Here is a 17144-nt window from a genome sequence, read left to right as displayed (position 1 = left end):
AGCTTAACATCCTGTGAATGAAAAATGACTGTGTGACTGTTGTATAGGACAAAGGAGGAAACAGAGGGAAAAATTCTCTCATAAACCAAATGTTAAATTATTATCGGTAGTGATAATGATGATGACTCCTTTGTATCTGTTTAATATCTTGTGCTTTCTAAACTGCTTTCATAAATACTGTCTTGAATCTCACAGTACCATTGTTTCATAGGTGTTCTTTATAGAATTGTTTATAAACCATGCATTTTTATCTGTGAAATGTTCATGAATTAGAAGAGAATCATGTATAGACATGTGTTATTTATTTTTAAAGTACTTAACTAGATAATTATTATGTCAAGTGAACAGTGATTACGAATGCCATTTTATTTATTCATGTTTTTTAAAGGTTTTATTTATTTATTTGAGACAGAGAGAGAGAGAGAGAGAAGCACAGCAGTGGGTGGGGCAGAAGGAGAGGGAGAAGCAGGCTCCCCACTGAGCAGGGAGTCTGGTGCGGGGCTCCATCCCAGGACCCTGAGATCATGACCTGAGCCGAAGGCAGACGCTTAACTGACTGAGTCACCCAGGCACCCCAATACCATTTAAAAAAAACACTTTCAGTTTACAAGACATTTTCATCAAAATATAACAAAATAAAGTGAACCTAATTATAAAATATTTAATGTTCAGATAACTTTAAAATATAAATGCATGCTTTACGCAAATATTTCTCTAAAAATTTTCATCTTTAGTCAATTTTTTAGACCTTTAAGGCATACACACACATATATATATAATTTGCAACATCACTATTCATGTAAAAATGTGACTAGAAAGAGCATACTCACTGTGATGAAATATAATAAGAACATTTTTTGAACTGAAGTAAATAATTTACTGTTACGCAAATTCTTTATTAGATATGTCATTTTATTCATAACACTGATGTTTTCTTATTAGCCGCATCTCTGATCTATCAGTAAAGGAAAGGATGATCATACACATTTAGTATGTGGAAAGTAAACAGCAGGATTATTTTGTTACTGTTTTGTCTATAAGACAGACAACACTTTTATGCTGGATGGCTGTGCTTTTTTTTTTTTTAAATAGGGCCTTTTTCTCCTTCAACATTTTAACACTTGTGTAAAGTCTTCACCTGAAAGATTTCAAAGGATTAATCCATTGTTTCCAAGTTCTCCTAGTTACCTAGGAAAGGTTCAAGCCATAATTTAGTAGTTACCTTCACAGGCAGAGGCATTAATCTGCCCAGAAGAGCTTGGAGGGATTTGGAAACATGGTTGTTTCTGCAGGTGTTTTTGAGGAGACCTTAGTCAATCTTGTGGTTCCATTTGGGTTCCTGAATAATGAATGGCCACGAGGAAGAAAAGGTGCACTAGAAGTAGAGGTAAAGACTTCAATGCCATATTTTATCAATTTCAATTGTTTTCTTCGAGTAGCTCTCTAGGACACAATGGAAAAGGTCTCAGGAGAAAGTGGTGTTTTAGATCCTTACCAAGGTGGCATTGAGATTTCATGGCCAGAAGTTATTGTTGTTTTGTTTTTATTTTTTATAGCAAGATACAACTGATACTCTATAGCCTCTTCCAGTAATCCCCCTTACGTGATTTTTCAGAAGAATTTATAGTGTGGAGTACCAGAAAGACTGGCTAAATACTTGAGCGATTTTTCTGTGTGGGAAGTCTGTCATTTTTAAACAGAGAGTTAATCTGTGTCATGGTGTGGAAGATCTTTAGATTATCAGTTAAAGGTAGCTGCACCTGAGAGAAGCATCTGAGCTGGTGACAAGCAATAATCAAAATAGGAAAAGAGGCTAGGGAATATGACTGTAAAATTCTACAGCATTTTCAAAGGAAGACAAATGAAAGTGAGGAAGTTATTTTAGTCTTCTTTCAAGCCATCGTGTCTGGATGAATTCTAAGGTATCTTATTTGATCACGTTTTAATAGATTTAGATTTATTTCTGTTCCTATAAGAATATCAAACCTAAAACAAACTGTAAAGATGAAAGAAAAAAATGTACCCAAATCTATATGAAGTCCTGTCCTGAGGTAAAAATTTAAAAATAAAACTGGACAAAACAAGAAATGTATAAATATATCCCCAGTTGAGAGACTTCCAGGAAAAGAAAAGTAATCAATGACAATTTATGGGAGACAGAAAAGTAAGGAAAGGGTGTGGAGCAAAGATTAGAGAACCAAGTGGTCAACAAAGTAGTCTTGGTGGAGCTGAATGCCTAGGAGATGAGGTAAGTGCTTACCCATCACTGCAGGGTGGGCAAGATTTAAAATTTTATAGCTAAGAAACATGCTGACAATTTAAAGTCTTTCGAGTGATGTTGAACGACGAGACTGAAAATCAAGTAAGGCATGAAAAAATTGAGATAAATTAGTTATAGTTAGAACGGAGACAAATGTTTGCCCCAGAAAGAGAAATATCAATTTTCTACTATATTTTATATAACAAACACTAAATTTATTAATCCAGTTTCACAGTTTTGGTTGTTCCCTGTTTTTGAATGACTCCTAAATTAACCCCAACTATGGTGCCTTAGTTAACTACCACTCTGACATCTCCATTTGTGTATTGGAAATTTAAATGTCTCTTAAATTCCAGATACAAAATATTTATCATTTTTTCCCCAAGTTACCTTTCCTAGACTTCATTTGACTCTCTTTTACTTCTCAAGATAAAATCTTGTGTCGTCTTTGACATATCCCTATCCTTTACCAAGATAGTTAATAATTACCAAGTTCTGACAAATATTCTACTGTAAATGTTCTCAAATTCATCACTTTCTTTTCTTACTACCACAATCCAGGATGCCCTCACTCCATTCCTGTTGATTATATTAGCTGCTTTGCTCATTGGTCCTCCTCTTTTATTTTTCTCCCTCCTTTAAACTATGATCATGTGGACTGCGGATTCATCTTCCTAAGCACTGCATGACCTCACGTTAGTCGTTTCCCCTAGATAAAGTCAAAAACTCTTTTGATTAGCACTGAAGCCTTTCCATAATTTGTATCCCTCTGATCTATTTATCCTTCATAATCTAGTTGTCCTCAATATCCCTTGGCTTCATTTATTCACTACTTCAACAAACACTATCTATAATGTACTAGGCCCCACAATATGGCCTGGGTATAAAGCAACAACAACATCAACATCAATAATAATTAATGATATGGGCTAGACCATAAAATGGCCTCGACTAGAGGTGAAAAGTCTGCCATGTAAAAATACAAAATACTCTCAGGGTAGATCCATATTAGGGTGAGCCATGGAAGACCTCAACAAAGAGGAAATGACAGAGTTGAGTGATAAAGTCTGAGTGGGAGCTCACTGGGTAGACTTGAGGTGGACATTTTAGACAGAAGAACCAGAGTGTGCAAGGACACGGAGGTGTGAAGGAGTTTGGTTGTCCATGGAACTCTGAGTAGTTTGAAATGGCTGGAACATAGATTAGAAGCAGGTTGGAGAATGAGATGAGGTGATGGCAGGGCAGAGTTTATTTACAGAAACATGAGGGAAAAGCAGAGTGTGGGGTACAGGTGAGAAGTTCACAAATGTGATGATGGAATTGTAAATATTCTCTTCTGATGCCTTTAATTTTCTCAGGGGACCAGGAAGTAAGGTTATCAGCTAAGATTGAGGATGAGGTAAAAGGTGCTGGAGGGTTGAGGAAAAAAGAAGTATGGAATAGTTTTTAAAGAGTGTGGGAAAAAAAGCAACAGAGGATGTATTAAACACACACACACACACACACACACACTTGTTCTCCTGAAAGCATCGACGCAATTTATTTTTATCGGAGACCTAATACATCTACATACTCCCCTGCAATGCCAGTTCCTTTTTTTTTTAAGATTTCATTTATTTATTTGAGAGAGAACACACTAGAGAGACAGAGGGAGAGCTTGCTTGCACAAGCAGGGGGGAGGGACAAAGGGAGAGGGAGAAGCAGACTCTCCCTGCGGAGCAGGGAGCCCAGTGCAGGGCTCCATCCCAGGACTCTGGGATCATGACCTGAAGGCAGATGGTTCACTGACCGAGCCACCTAGGCACCCCTTCAATGCCACTTCTAATCTGGAAATCTTGGTGATAGGCCTGGCTAGATTAAAGTTTTCCAATTTTGCTGTGAAGATAGCATATAGTTTAGCAAAAATCTGCATCACTAAGAGTGTTAAACTGCAAATTCTCAGACCCTTTCAGGAATTTGAACTCACCAGATCTGAGGTAGGATACCATAGTCTGCATATATAATAAGTACTCCCAGGTGATTTTGATAAAGGCTGTCCTCCGATCACACTTGGAGGAGCCTCAGTATTTAAGACAAAATCTCAACACCTTTGTGTGGCAACAAAGCCCTTGTTGTTGCCTCTGTATGAGGATTTTCCAGGGAAACAGAAACAATAGGATATGTCTTTCTCTCTGTTTCCTCTTTCTCCTCCCCTCTCTCTTTCTCTCCTTTTCTCTCTCAATGGATAGCTAGCTAGATAGGCATATAAATATATAGATATATAACCAGGGGATCTATGTATCTAAGAGAGATTTTATTTTAAGGAATTGCTTCATACAATTGTAAGGTTGATAAGGCTGGAAACTCAGGCAGGAGTTCTACTCCCAAGGCAGAATTTTTTTGTTCTCATGAAAAGCTCAGTTTTAGCTCTTAAGTCCTTCAACTGATTGGATGAGGCCCACCCACTTATAGAGGGAAATCTTAAGGTCAACTGATTGTAAATGTTTATTATAGCTACAGAATACTGTCACAGCAACATGTAGACTCGTGTTTGACCAAACAACTTGGCACTATAGCCTAGCCAAAGTTGACATTTAAAATTAGCCATTATACTGTCCAGTTTCATCTTTGGTCAATCCATGACACACAGTTTGCTGCAAGAAAATTGAATTGCTGGCCATTCTTTGAGCACTGCTTGTTGTTCCCTCTTTCTAGACTGTCTTCTCATGCCTCTTTATCTGGAAAGTTACCCCAAATCCCTATTCAATTTAGGCAATACCTATTTGTTGTCTAAATGAAGCATGGTGAAAATGCCTAACTTACTGCAGGTTGAACACAGCATGCTTCTCTACAAAAGATTTCTTTGAACTACAGCCATAAATAGGCTAGTAAGAAAGATGGACACTGCTCTCACCCAATATATCACTTCATATTGTGTGTGTTCTTTGTATATAATAAGGACATAATAAATAAAATAGAATCATGATCATACTTCAAAAATTATGATAGGCTTTGGCATAAAGAACTTCTAGGACATTTCTGTTTTCCTCCCTCCTTCCTCCCCAACCTGGCAAGGTCTTCACTTATTGATACTAACTCTGTCACTGGTGAGAAGGAACTAGACACCATCATACTCCTGAAAAAGAATTTCATAGCATAGACTCAGAGAGGTTCGGTTTTAAACATCTTTCCTTCTTTCTCTTCCTCCCCCTCCTCCTTCCTTCCTTTCTTTCCTTTCTTTTCTTCCTTTCTTCCTTTCCTTTCCTCTCCTCATATACCTTTTACTACTATGATGTCTAAATTGAGCTTCTAGGGGTGAGCAAGAGGAAAGAAATAAAGATTTAGAATGACTGACTTATTTCTGATATAGCTTTTATATTTATATCCTTTACTTGCAGACCAGTCACAACCTCCCGTCCATCTTTGCCACTATGGATGATTGCCCTCATTGTGTTTGGAGTGTTGGCAATTCTGGGAATAACTATTGGTCTCCTCGTTCATTTTCTGGCAGTAGGTCGGTAAAGAATACATTTTTATTTATTTATAAAGAGTACAGTTTGTTGTAAACTTCATTTCCATTTCTACCAAAAACAAAGAGATAATTGGAAACAATAAATTACCTGTCTTCCTTTAAAATGGCTATCAGTGACCCAAGATCTCGGAAATACGCGTTTGCCAAGCACTCTATTGCAGACATCTTTTGAATATACAAATGTACAAGAATGTATACAATATAGAGACATGAATGCACAGATAGATAATTGATAGGCAGAAAAAGTAAATTACCAAGATGGTATTATATGACTTTATAAGTAAAATATTAAGATAAGAAAGACAAGAAAATCAGCATATACTTATACTTCTCATTTTTCTCCAAACTTCCCAGTGATTTGTTAGCAGTATTATTCTTTTTATATTGTCAACATTTATAACACTTCATTCTTGTTTGTAATCATAATTACTAGATGTTTTCTAAAGAATACTATGGAAAGTGAATCTGGGGGGTGGACCACAGGGAGTTTGCAGCTTATATTTTTACTTATCTCAAATATTCTCTTAACCAGTGTGATTTTTTTTTTAACCCTATGAAACACTTATCTTCAGTTTTTAACACAAGAAGCTGGGGTAGCCTTGAGGAAAGCTCTTTAATTTACAGACTCTCTGAATTATGATATAGTGATCCTGATTTCCCTCCCATGTTCATCCCAACTCACCTCTAGCAGGTTGCCGCAGCTGTGAGATTAGAACATATACCAAAAAATGGCACATTAATATGGTTTCACTTTTATTTTCACTGCTGTCATTCTGCAGGGTCACAATAGGATTCTATGGAAATAGTCCTTGTCTTTTTTCCAGATCCTGAAATCTCATTACTCTAATCATAGAATCTTTGAGAACTTTTAGAAAGACCTTCATTCGACTCAAATTGTGTGGAGATGTATCCCTGATCTGTATCATTCTTCACCCTAGGGTATATTTCACATTTGGGGGAATATTTTCTTCATAGTTTTTAGTCTGGGGTTGTCATTTTCTTTTGTTTCCTTGGAAATGAGCTCTTTACCCTTGTCTTTTGGTCTTTTTAAAAACTCAGAGGAAGGAGAATGTAAAAGAAGTGCTTTTACTCTGTCAAATTTAAATAGAAGTATTCCCATAATTCATGCTTAATCTCCGTTACTACACTCCAGAACACTCTCTGTACAAAAATAAAAACTGTGTGTGTGTGCGTGTGTGTGAGTGTGTGGTGTGTAAGTTGTAAGTTTTCTTTACAGAAATAAGTTCTAAGTCATGGAAAAGTCGTAAAACAATTCTTTCTGTCCCTTATCTATCTTTCTCAATTCATATTGTCATTTGAACTACTTAGAGAAATGGGAATGTTAATCATAAGGTGCAGGTGTGCCTTATGGATATCTCATCCCCAAAGGGTTGTTTTCATTTCACGAGGTACCAACAGAGCTCAATGACTGATTTCACAGTGACCTCAGCATAGTGAGCCATCTCTGTGGCCATTAGGATTACTGCGTAGAATTAAATTAATACTCAATTCCTTGTTCTAGGGTGTGGTTTCTTAGTCTTAAATGTCTTAGACATAAAATGTTTAGTTTATCCACTGGCTCTTAGGAAAGTGCCCCATGCAGTTGTACTAAAAACTTTGTATATTGTCAATTTATTAGTTTATATTGGGGAATATTCATGGCAGCTTGATTACCACAATAGGTAGAAATATCTAGGAATCTAAATAAAGGACTGAAGGATGCACTGTAAACACTGAATTATAAAAAAGAAAGTTGAATAGTTTCAAGATGTATTTTTTACTACTTACAGTAAAGTCTAATAACCTACCATTGCAAGGTTTGGTCTCTGTAGTAAAATATCCATGACCCCCAGACAAACAAACTACAATTAACAATGTTGGTTCACAAATTATTATTCATAAACAAATGATTTCCAACATTTTCTTTAGAACTTTCTGGCTTCTTTTTCTATCACCTTTCTCACTGTAAAATATTTTCACCACATTTATAATAGTAAGTCATATTTTCTTTTAATTATGGTGCTTTCCTTTCCTTTTCTGCATTCAAAGAGAAACTGTAAACAATTAACATTATCATTTAATTATATCCTTGTTATTACCTCATGTAATGATTTCATCCATATTGATCCTGTCTTTTCCATTGCATAGTCTTCAAAGGCAATGATCATATTGCAAGATAGTATTAATATTTATTTAATGCTTACTATATGCTAGATGCTATATAACAACTTAATATTTATCTCATATTAGGAGTAAGACGTATCATATACCAAATGGCTTAGTGTCTATGAAAATTTGGGAAGGAAATATAATGGATTAGGTGTGACTTTGTAGTCAAATCAAATTTGATCCTTGGCTCTTAGTAGCTCTATGATATTAGCTAAGTTACTGAATATCTCTGAGACCACATTTCTCCTGAAAAAAAAATGGTTATACTTCATATGTATTTTATAAAGTATCTTCCCATGGTACATAATAAATGGTAACTATTTTTACTCATAGCCTGATGATTATGGGACAGAAATCTCATTTTTGTATGTAGTCCTATCTGTCTCAATCAAGATATTACTCTTTTTTCTTACCTTTGTCTATATCTATATCTGCTGCATTATGAGTCCAATAAGCACTTTTTACAATGCCCAGGGTATCTAATCAACTGTGCCAGAAAGATTCACAGATTATCAATGTCAAATATGAGCACAATATTTACTAGCTGGTATTACTATGTAATCTATATTTGCATTTGAAATCCATTTCATTTAAATAATTCCTGGATCCTGTTTTTATCTCACAGAAAATACAACCTACTATTACCAAGGTAGCTTTAAAGTGTTGGATATCCCATATAACAGAAATTATCAAAGAGAGACATCATTGGAAAATAACCACCTTAGCAAAATTCTTGAGACTAAGGTAAATTAGGATTTTCCTATATTTATTTCATTGTTAGTTCTCTGAAATATAAATATATTATTGGAATTTGATGCTTGACTCTATGTTCTCTTTAACAGATGGTTGATGCATTTCAAAGTTCTAGCATTTACAGACAATATATCAATTCTCAAGTCATCACACTGGTGTAAGTAACTAATAATAGCAGTTAGAAGAGATCAACCTATTCGTACATATTTCAAATACCTATGTAAAAAGAATTTTGAAATATTATAGTCATTACTCAATAAATTACTAATAAACAGTATCACCTTCAGCTAAATGTCAGAATAATTGTTCAATATAAAACCAAAGTAAAGATTGGGCTATCTAATTTTATTCATTAGATCTATTGAGAATTTATTATTCATTAAATGCCTCATCACTCACATTTCTTAAGGTTTTATGTCCAGCAAATAGCAGATGATCCCTTTGACCAATGTTTGATAGTCTAACATTTTAGCAGTAGTGTAAATACAGACCCTGTTTTCTCATGTCTTTCCACTTGCAAGTCAGCTAAATACCTTGTGAAACTATTCTAGAGTTCTTACAGGGTAAGAAAGAGCATATCTACACCAAACTTTGATGACAAGGAGGTCCTTCTAGTCCACAAGTGAAATAGACTATATGTCCTCTGCATGTGGGCTTAGAGTAGCATGGAATAGCAGAGGAGCCCAAGAACAGGAATTACTCAACCTGAGCCCAGCCTTTGCCACTTAGTAGCTCCAGAGCCTTGGGTGAGTTACTACACCACTTTGAGTCTGTGCACCTATCTGTGAAATACTGATAATAGCACCCTCACTGCCTCTCTCATAAAACTGGACTCAGGAGATCAAAGAAAATATGTATGGAAAGATTTGCAAATAAACACATTTCCAATGAAGGCAATTTTTGCTTTTACCTTCATCAGTGCCACCAGACTATATGCCTGCCCTTCTTCCCCTGTTCCTGGAACTCATGGGACTCCTGGAATTGCAGAACACATCAAGATCTCAATTAGAATTAACCTTGAGGGTTGATTTTAGTATTATAAAGGGATGCGAGGCTAAAATTGAAGGGCCCAGGTATCTTTCAGAGATCATTGCAACCACCGGAGAGCTTTTGCTTTGTTTTCCCATGCATGTAACTTTAGGTATCTATAGGAAGTATGGTCCCAAAGGAAGTGATGGAGAGGCTGCAGGACAGAGGTTTTCATTTTGGTACACCCTCCTGTGATAATCAAACCTGTGTGTGCTGAGTGCTTCCTACTGATTTATATACCAAAATGATAGTCATCTGTCAGGAAGAGCCAAAGCATAATAGTTCCACTTCAGACACTTGCCTCAAAACTGCTTGACAATTCCTACACGTCCGTTGGTCAACCTTGCTCACCCCTTTCTGAATTCCAAACCAATTCTTCCTGGACACCACAGTCAGGTTCATCTTCCTCAAGTGTGGTTTTATTCAACAACTTCTCTTTACTGCTACCCCTTGACTAGCATTAAAAGTCCTCCTCCATCTGCGTCCAATCTCCTAGACATTGTTGTCTCTGTGACTAGGCATAAAGAGAGTGCAGTATAAAAATCCTAGGTTATAGAGTCAATTGTACTGAATCTGGTCTGAATTTAGTAGCTGTGTAATCTTAAGCATATTAGGTAACCTCTCAGAGCCTCCATTTTTCCCTATCTATAAAATGAAGATAATGACACCTATGTTGCAGGGTTGTTATGAAGTCTAAGTGTGATAATAAATCACAGCAGATGCCCAGTAAATGCTAACTAATTATTGCTCTCCAGTTATTCTGGAGTAGTACTCTTCCTCTCCTCTGCTTGATGAAATTTTCTGCTTCATAATGAAGTAGTGATAACAATACTTCAAGGTCCAGTAGTATATGTCACCTCTTCCATGAAAATTTCTCTGATTCTTTAAGTAAAAAATGACTTACACTTCCATTTGCAAATAAAATAAATATCATATCTTCTGCCTAATTTATTATAGTAATTTGTATACATGCCTTATCTCCTAGAAATCTGTAAATTCCTGCAGGGTAGGAACCATGTGTTAGTCATCCTTCCATCACCTAGTAGCACCTACTCCAGGCACCTGTCTATAGCATTTGCTCAATAAGTGATCAGTGAATACATTAATGTGAGCCCAGTTCTTACGTGGTACTTCTTTAGAAAAAAATATGTATTTATTTATTTTAGAGACAGAGAGAGCAAGCATGAGTGGAAGGGGCAGAGGGAGAGGGAGGGAGAATCCCAAGCAGACTCTGCACTAAGCACAGAGCCTGACGCAGGGCTTAATCCCTCCTATCTGGTACTTCTACCCTGTGCTTCAGGCCTTTCCTATTTTTCAGATTTATAGAACTATTTGTCCTCTAAGATGAATACTATAGCTGCATGCTTACTGTCACCAAATAAATGTAAGCAGATGGATGATCCTGTGATTAAACAAAAGTGAAGTTACTACACAAACCCATAAAAAGGCAGAAGAAATAAAAATATGAAAGATCAGCAAATGAGGAAGGAAATGCTATTTTTTAGCAACATATGAAATATGTTTGTCTTGTTGAAACATATTTATCTTGTTTCCAGTCCTCATAACAACAGTGTCACTGCACATATATGGCTAGTATTCAAGGCTCCCAGATCAATGAAGGAAAACACAAGAAGAAGGATTGAAAGCATCTTACATCAGATGCTGAGGAACCATGCAGGCTCTCTGACTACAGATCCTAATTCCCTTAGACTCATCGGTAAGCTTGTTTTAAATAGAAGCAGTGTTACTCTTATCTTTTTATGTCTAACATATATCACAAGTACCATGCACAAAGCTGATATTCAATTTTTTAAATGAATATGTCATTATTTTATATCAGAGTAATAATTTGTGTTCTTTATTATTGAGAACATAATAATCAAATCATAATAATGCCATAACTGAAAGCAGTTCTGGGGGGGAAACTGCTTTGCAAATACTAAAACTTTGAACAGTCCTTAAAAGTAATGGTGTGTACTGTATAGTTTTTCATGATCTCCTATAACATTGAAAAATAGCATACAATCTGCCCTTATAAAACAGATCACTTTTTAAAAGTTATTTTTGTGGACTGACAGGAATCAGCTTCACTTGCAGTTTTTCCTGTTCTTCTGAGAAAAGATACTGGCAACTGTCCACCTTAGATGATATAGAATACAGTTCCAATTAAATAAAAAAGAAGTCTCTCATGTGGAACTATGAAGGTGGTATTTCCATATCATACATTCACATATAGTAAAAGAACAATTCAAATAAACCAATATTCTCTCCTTTCTACTGACATTTTATCCTGAGATTCAAAATTATTTCTGGACCCTCCGGCTCTGCTGAATCTAGCATCTTACTTCATTGACCCCAGGGTATTAGGTGCTAGGTATTATATTTACCATGAGCTTTTTGTTCTATTTCAGAAATCAGTAAGGTTCATGCTGAAAAGATTATCAACAACCGTAAGTTCAGATGCTTCCTAATTAAACATGTGAGATGATCTAAGACATAACAATCAAGATTTGTTACTGTTAGCTAGGCACAATTCTAATTAGATGCTTTACATACAAATCATTTAATCCTCACAACGATCCTAAAGATAGATGTTATTATTATCATCCCATTTGAGAGATGGGGAAACTGAAGCACAAAGAAGTGAAATAATCTGCCCAAGTTCACCCAGTTTGTGAATGGTATGGTCAGAATTCAAACCAGAGTTGCAGAGCCCATGGACTTAACTGTGACTTTATCTGCCTCCCACAGTTCTCATATTCTCCAAATGTTGAGGAATCTTGGAGATACTATGCTGGGTATAGAGGTGATCCAGGGGCTGCTAGTGATTCCCGTGCAAATTACAACCTAGCCCCTTCAGTGCAAGATATTTTCAGATAGAACCATGCAAGGATAACTCAGTTCACTCTCTGCTTTATAATCAAATAAACGTTATCTTCTTACTCTCAATGGAACAAAACTGACTCTGACAGGCTGTGGGACACGAGCAAGGATGTCGGCTACGTATGATAGAATCAGGGGAGGTTCCAATGCTCAGAAAGGAGAATGGCCGTGGCAAGCAACTCTCAAAAAGAATGGCCAACACCACTGTGGGGCATCTTTGATCAGTGAAAGATACCTGGTGACTGCAGCTCACTGCTTTCAAAAGTAAGTTCATCATGTTGCCCAAGGCTAGGGAGACCAAAGACCTTGGAGTTCCCAGCTTCATTATCAGTAGCACTCTCATCTCAAGTGTCCGGGTTTGGAAGACAAATTATATAGGAAGCCAATCTAAGATTTTCCTGCATTACCTATAAGAATGCAAAGAGTCATTCATTCTTGATACTACATTTTTTTGTCACATGATTCTTATCTCTCGTCACTTTATACTCCAGACATCCCCAACTACTCATAGTTGCTAAAACACATCATCCTGTTTCATACCCCTCTCCCCCACTACACATGCCTGTCCCCCTCTCCTTATCTTTTAGGCAACTATGACTCAGCTCTATAGTCTTATCCAAAATGCTACTTTCCCTAAGAAATCTCTTCCCTAGAGCATGCAGATTTAAGTCTAATTTTTGTTGTCCCACTAATTATATACAAAGCACTTAAGCAATTATAACTGTCTGTGTTTATGCCCATTTTTTGTTAGATTTAAGTTTCTTGAAGGTGTGCCTATTAATTTTTATTTCTATATTCCCATTCCTTTACATAGTATATGGTATAGGGACTCAAGATTTTTTTAAATGAATTTAAAAAATCAGACTATCACTGCTAATGAGCTATACAGCAAAGGAATATTAATGTCATGAAAAGACTACAGTAGATGCAGGCTGCATTTCTACTATTTCAAAATAAATACATAATTTTTGCTTCTTTAGGACAAACAATCCAAAAAACTATACCGTCAGCTTTGGCACCAGAGTAAATCCCCCCTATATGCAACGTTATGTTCAACAAATTATTGTTCATGAAGACTACATCCAGGGTGAACATCATGATGATATTGCAGTTATACGGCTCACTGAAAAAGTCTTATTTCAGAATGATGTACATCGAGTTTGTCTTCCTGAAGCCACACAGGTTTTTCCACCAGGTGAAGGAGTTGTTGTTACAGGATGGGGAGCATTTTCATATAATGGTAAGTTCAGTGAAGGCTTAACATAGTGTTTGAGTACAAAAGCAGAAAAAATGGTGACCAAGGTACAGAGTCAAAGGCATCATTTACTTCAGGATGCTTAGTTCTCACAGGCAATGTCTCAGGAAATGATGCATATAGAGTATGGTTTTGCAAATTGCCTTGGTTTGGAACGTTCTGTGGAGACCGGCTGGTTGTAGAAACTCCCCGACCTGGAGTAACTAATTGAGAAAGTTCTGGTTCAAAGATATAAGAAGAGAGATAAGGACATAGAAAGGCAGCATTTAAAAGATTTCAAATTATTCTTTGAAGATTTCTGTTTCTTGATTTGGGTAAGGGAACTGAGTGGGGTTTTTAATCCTAAGAATAGTCAAGAGTCAAATGTCAGTTTTAAGCACAGAGGACAAAACAAGTTTTCCATCCGGCTCTATTTCAGAGCAGCTCTTTTACTGGTAATGTTTACTGCCTTTAGGTAAATACCCAGAGGTACTTCAGAAGGCACCTGTGAAGATTATTGACACAAACACTTGTAACGCTAGGGAAGGATATGATGGTTTGGTATCAGATACGATGCTGTGTGCTGGGTACTTGGAAGGAAATATAGATGCCTGCCAGGTAAGTCTGTACACTAATCATATTGACCACAAAGTGTATAAATAACTGCTGTTATTTTATGAAAATCATCAATATGGAGACAATTCTATGCTTCAGTTAATTTGTACTTTGACAATTCTGTTAAACTCCCTCCAACTTTGGTGCTAAAGTAATTTTCTGCTACATGCATCATATGTTTATAAGTATTTAACAAACACATAAGTTGGACTTACTCTGAGCCAAGCACCTGATTGAAGCCTTTTACAAACAATTCATTTAACCTCATCACAGCCTAGTGATGTATATACTATCGTTATCATTTTACAGATGAGAAAACTGAGTCAGAGGAAGGTAAAGTGATTTGCACAAGAGCACACAGCTAGTGAGTGGAAGACCTGGCACACAAACCAAGGTAGTCTAACCTCACAGTTCATAGTCTTAACCGTATTTCAATAAAAGATGAGTCTCAGAGAATTTCCAACTACTTCCAGCCCATTTCTCTTACCTCCTTAGCCTCCTCATGACTAGGGTTCTAGTTACTTTTCTCAGATATGAAGCCCTGTTCTCCAAGTACATCTGTAATATTTGTCTCCCAAAAGCTTTCTCATAGAACTAGACCTTATAACTTACCAGTTCATGCCTTCAAGGTTCAAGTCAACACCAAAGAGCCCCAGAGAATATATTCCAGCCAAAGGTGGTGTTAAGGGTGATACAGGGATTTACACCATACATTTTTCCCTATGGTCTGTATGAAGCATGAATCACAAACTTCATCTGGGCTTATCACTTAGTAAAGTAGCTGGAAGTTAATTCTCACAATGATTAATATTCTTTGTTTTATTCAGGGTGACTCTGGAGGACCACTAGTTCATCCCAATTCTCGAAATATTTGGTACCTTGTTGGAACAGTGAGCTGGGGAGAAAAATGTGGTGAAGTCAATAAGCCAGGTGTCTATATGCGAGTGACTGCCTTCCGCAACTGGATTGCCTCCAAGACTGGTATTTAAGAGAAAGGCATCTTGTAGCAACTATCTGAAGTCATTTCGCCTATCTCCCAGGCTTATCTAGCATGCATTTTAAATTAGTGTGTACAATGGCTGTTTTGAAAGAATTGTGGTCCTGAGGAAATATTTATGAACTTTAATTTCACGCAGACTTACAAAACAACAAATCTCATGGTTAGTCAAGAAGGCCTAAGCAAAGAAAACACTCCTATCAAAAAAGGACCATTACTATTTCTCTACTGCATGAGCCCACATCATGGTTGTCTTACCATAGCATAAAACTCTTGATTTTAGTCACTCAGACTTTCTGGAATTACGAAAGTATGTCCTTTTCCATTGCAAGTTATCTGGTAGAGCTGTGAGAGACTGGAACACTTTCTGAGGGTTGGATTGGAACATGCTCTATCTGCCTTCATTCATAGCATTTGAGGAAAGGGTATGGTTGTAAACTGACTCTGGCCAGAATTAGGCACTGAATTAGAGTCTCTTTTTGTATGGGGATCTTGATCAACTCTTGAAATCACTGTGAAACAATTTCACCATCAGCAAAACTCAGCAAAAGACATTTTAGACCGACAGAAACCAGGTACGCTAATTCTTCAGTGTTGATACAGGTTTTTGTGGAAATTCTTCATTTGTAACACATACAAAAAGGAGTAGCTATGAACCATGAAAACGTATAATGTATTTTAATTAAAATAAATTTGAAAGCAGACTGTCTTTGTACAATAACAAATTTCTTTCTTTTTGTGTGTGGTTTCCTTGTTTTATTTTTTGCTTTTTTTTCCTTAATGGTCTTTTGCAGGTGGCTTTTTCTTTTTTTCTGTTGTTTCCACTTGGTCCATGGGTTGAGCGAAGGCTATAACGTAGTGAAAAAGCTACCTTCAGGCTGGATGGAGAGGCTTAGGCAGGCCAACGGGGATGCAGTGGGTGGGTCCCTCAAAACTAGATGCAGGAGGCTCCCAATCATGCCTGAGGATGAGGCCAGCCCAGCCAGGGTTGAGGCCTGCCAGCCTGAGAAGTATGGTCAGGTGGTTGCTCATCTTTTTTTTTTCCCCTTTAAATTTTTATTGTTATGTTAATCACCATACATTACATCATTAGTTTTTGATGTAGTGTTCCATGATTCATTGTTTGTGCATAACACCCAGTGCTCCACCAGAACGTGCCTTCTTTAATAACCATCACCAGGCGAACCCATCCCCCCACCCCCCTCCCCTCTAGAGCCCTCAGTTTGTTCTTCAGAGTCCATCGTCTCTCATGGTTCATCTCCCCCTCCGATTTCACCCCTTTCATTCTTCCCCTCCTGCTATCTTCTTCTTTTTTTATTTTTTTCTTAACATATATTGCATTATTTATTTCAGAGGTACAGATCTGTGATTCAACAGTCTTGCACAATTCACAGCACTCACCATAGCACATACCCTCCCCAATGTCTATTACCCAGCCACCCCATCCCTCCCACCCCACCCCCACTCCAGCAATCCTCAGTTTGTTTCCTGAGATTAAGAATTCCTCATATCAGTGAGGTCATATGATACATGTCTTTCTCTGACTGACTTATTTCACTCAGCATAACACCCTCCAGTTCCATCCATGTCGTTGCAAATGGCAAGATCTCATTCCTTTTGATGGCTGCATAATATTCCATTGTGTGTGTGTGTGTGTGTGTGTGTGTGTGTGTGTGTGTGTGTGTGTGTGTGT

The 17144-nt window shown here is 37.0% G+C and overlaps 2 protein-coding genes across 2 annotated transcripts in view; both read left to right on the top strand.

Annotated features, from left to right (window-relative positions):
• Positions 1-2243: 2243 nt before the first annotated feature.
• LOC112835497 (transmembrane protease serine 11B-like protein) lies at positions 2244-15443 on the top strand. The gene is made up of 10 exons (XM_025886977.1): positions 2244-2248; positions 5638-5753; positions 8566-8684; positions 8783-8850; positions 11279-11439; positions 12134-12172; positions 12695-12869; positions 13586-13845; positions 14315-14457; positions 15282-15443. The coding sequence occupies exons 1-10, from the start codon at positions 2244-2246 to the stop codon at positions 15441-15443; spliced, it is 1248 nt and encodes a 415-aa protein (XP_025742762.1).
• Positions 15444-16408: 965 nt separating this feature from the next.
• The window catches only part of LOC112836037 (transmembrane protease serine 11F), a 111780-nt gene continuing 111044 nt past the window's right edge, over positions 16409-17144 (top strand). Inside the window, exon 1 of the mRNA XM_073891254.1 lies at positions 16409-16461. Within this exon, the coding sequence (XP_073747355.1) occupies positions 16409-16461 (53 nt within the window). The remainder of the gene's footprint in view (positions 16462-17144) is intronic.

Source organism: Callorhinus ursinus, unplaced genomic scaffold, assembly GCF_003265705.2.
Source record: "Callorhinus ursinus isolate GAN/ISIS: 27379988/994484 unplaced genomic scaffold, GSC_fseal_2.0 scaffold4, whole genome shotgun sequence".
Classification (NCBI taxonomy): domain Eukaryota; kingdom Metazoa; phylum Chordata; class Mammalia; order Carnivora; family Otariidae; genus Callorhinus; species Callorhinus ursinus.
The sequence above is the reverse complement of the archived record's forward strand: the minus strand, read 5'-3'. Positions and strand labels throughout refer to the sequence as shown.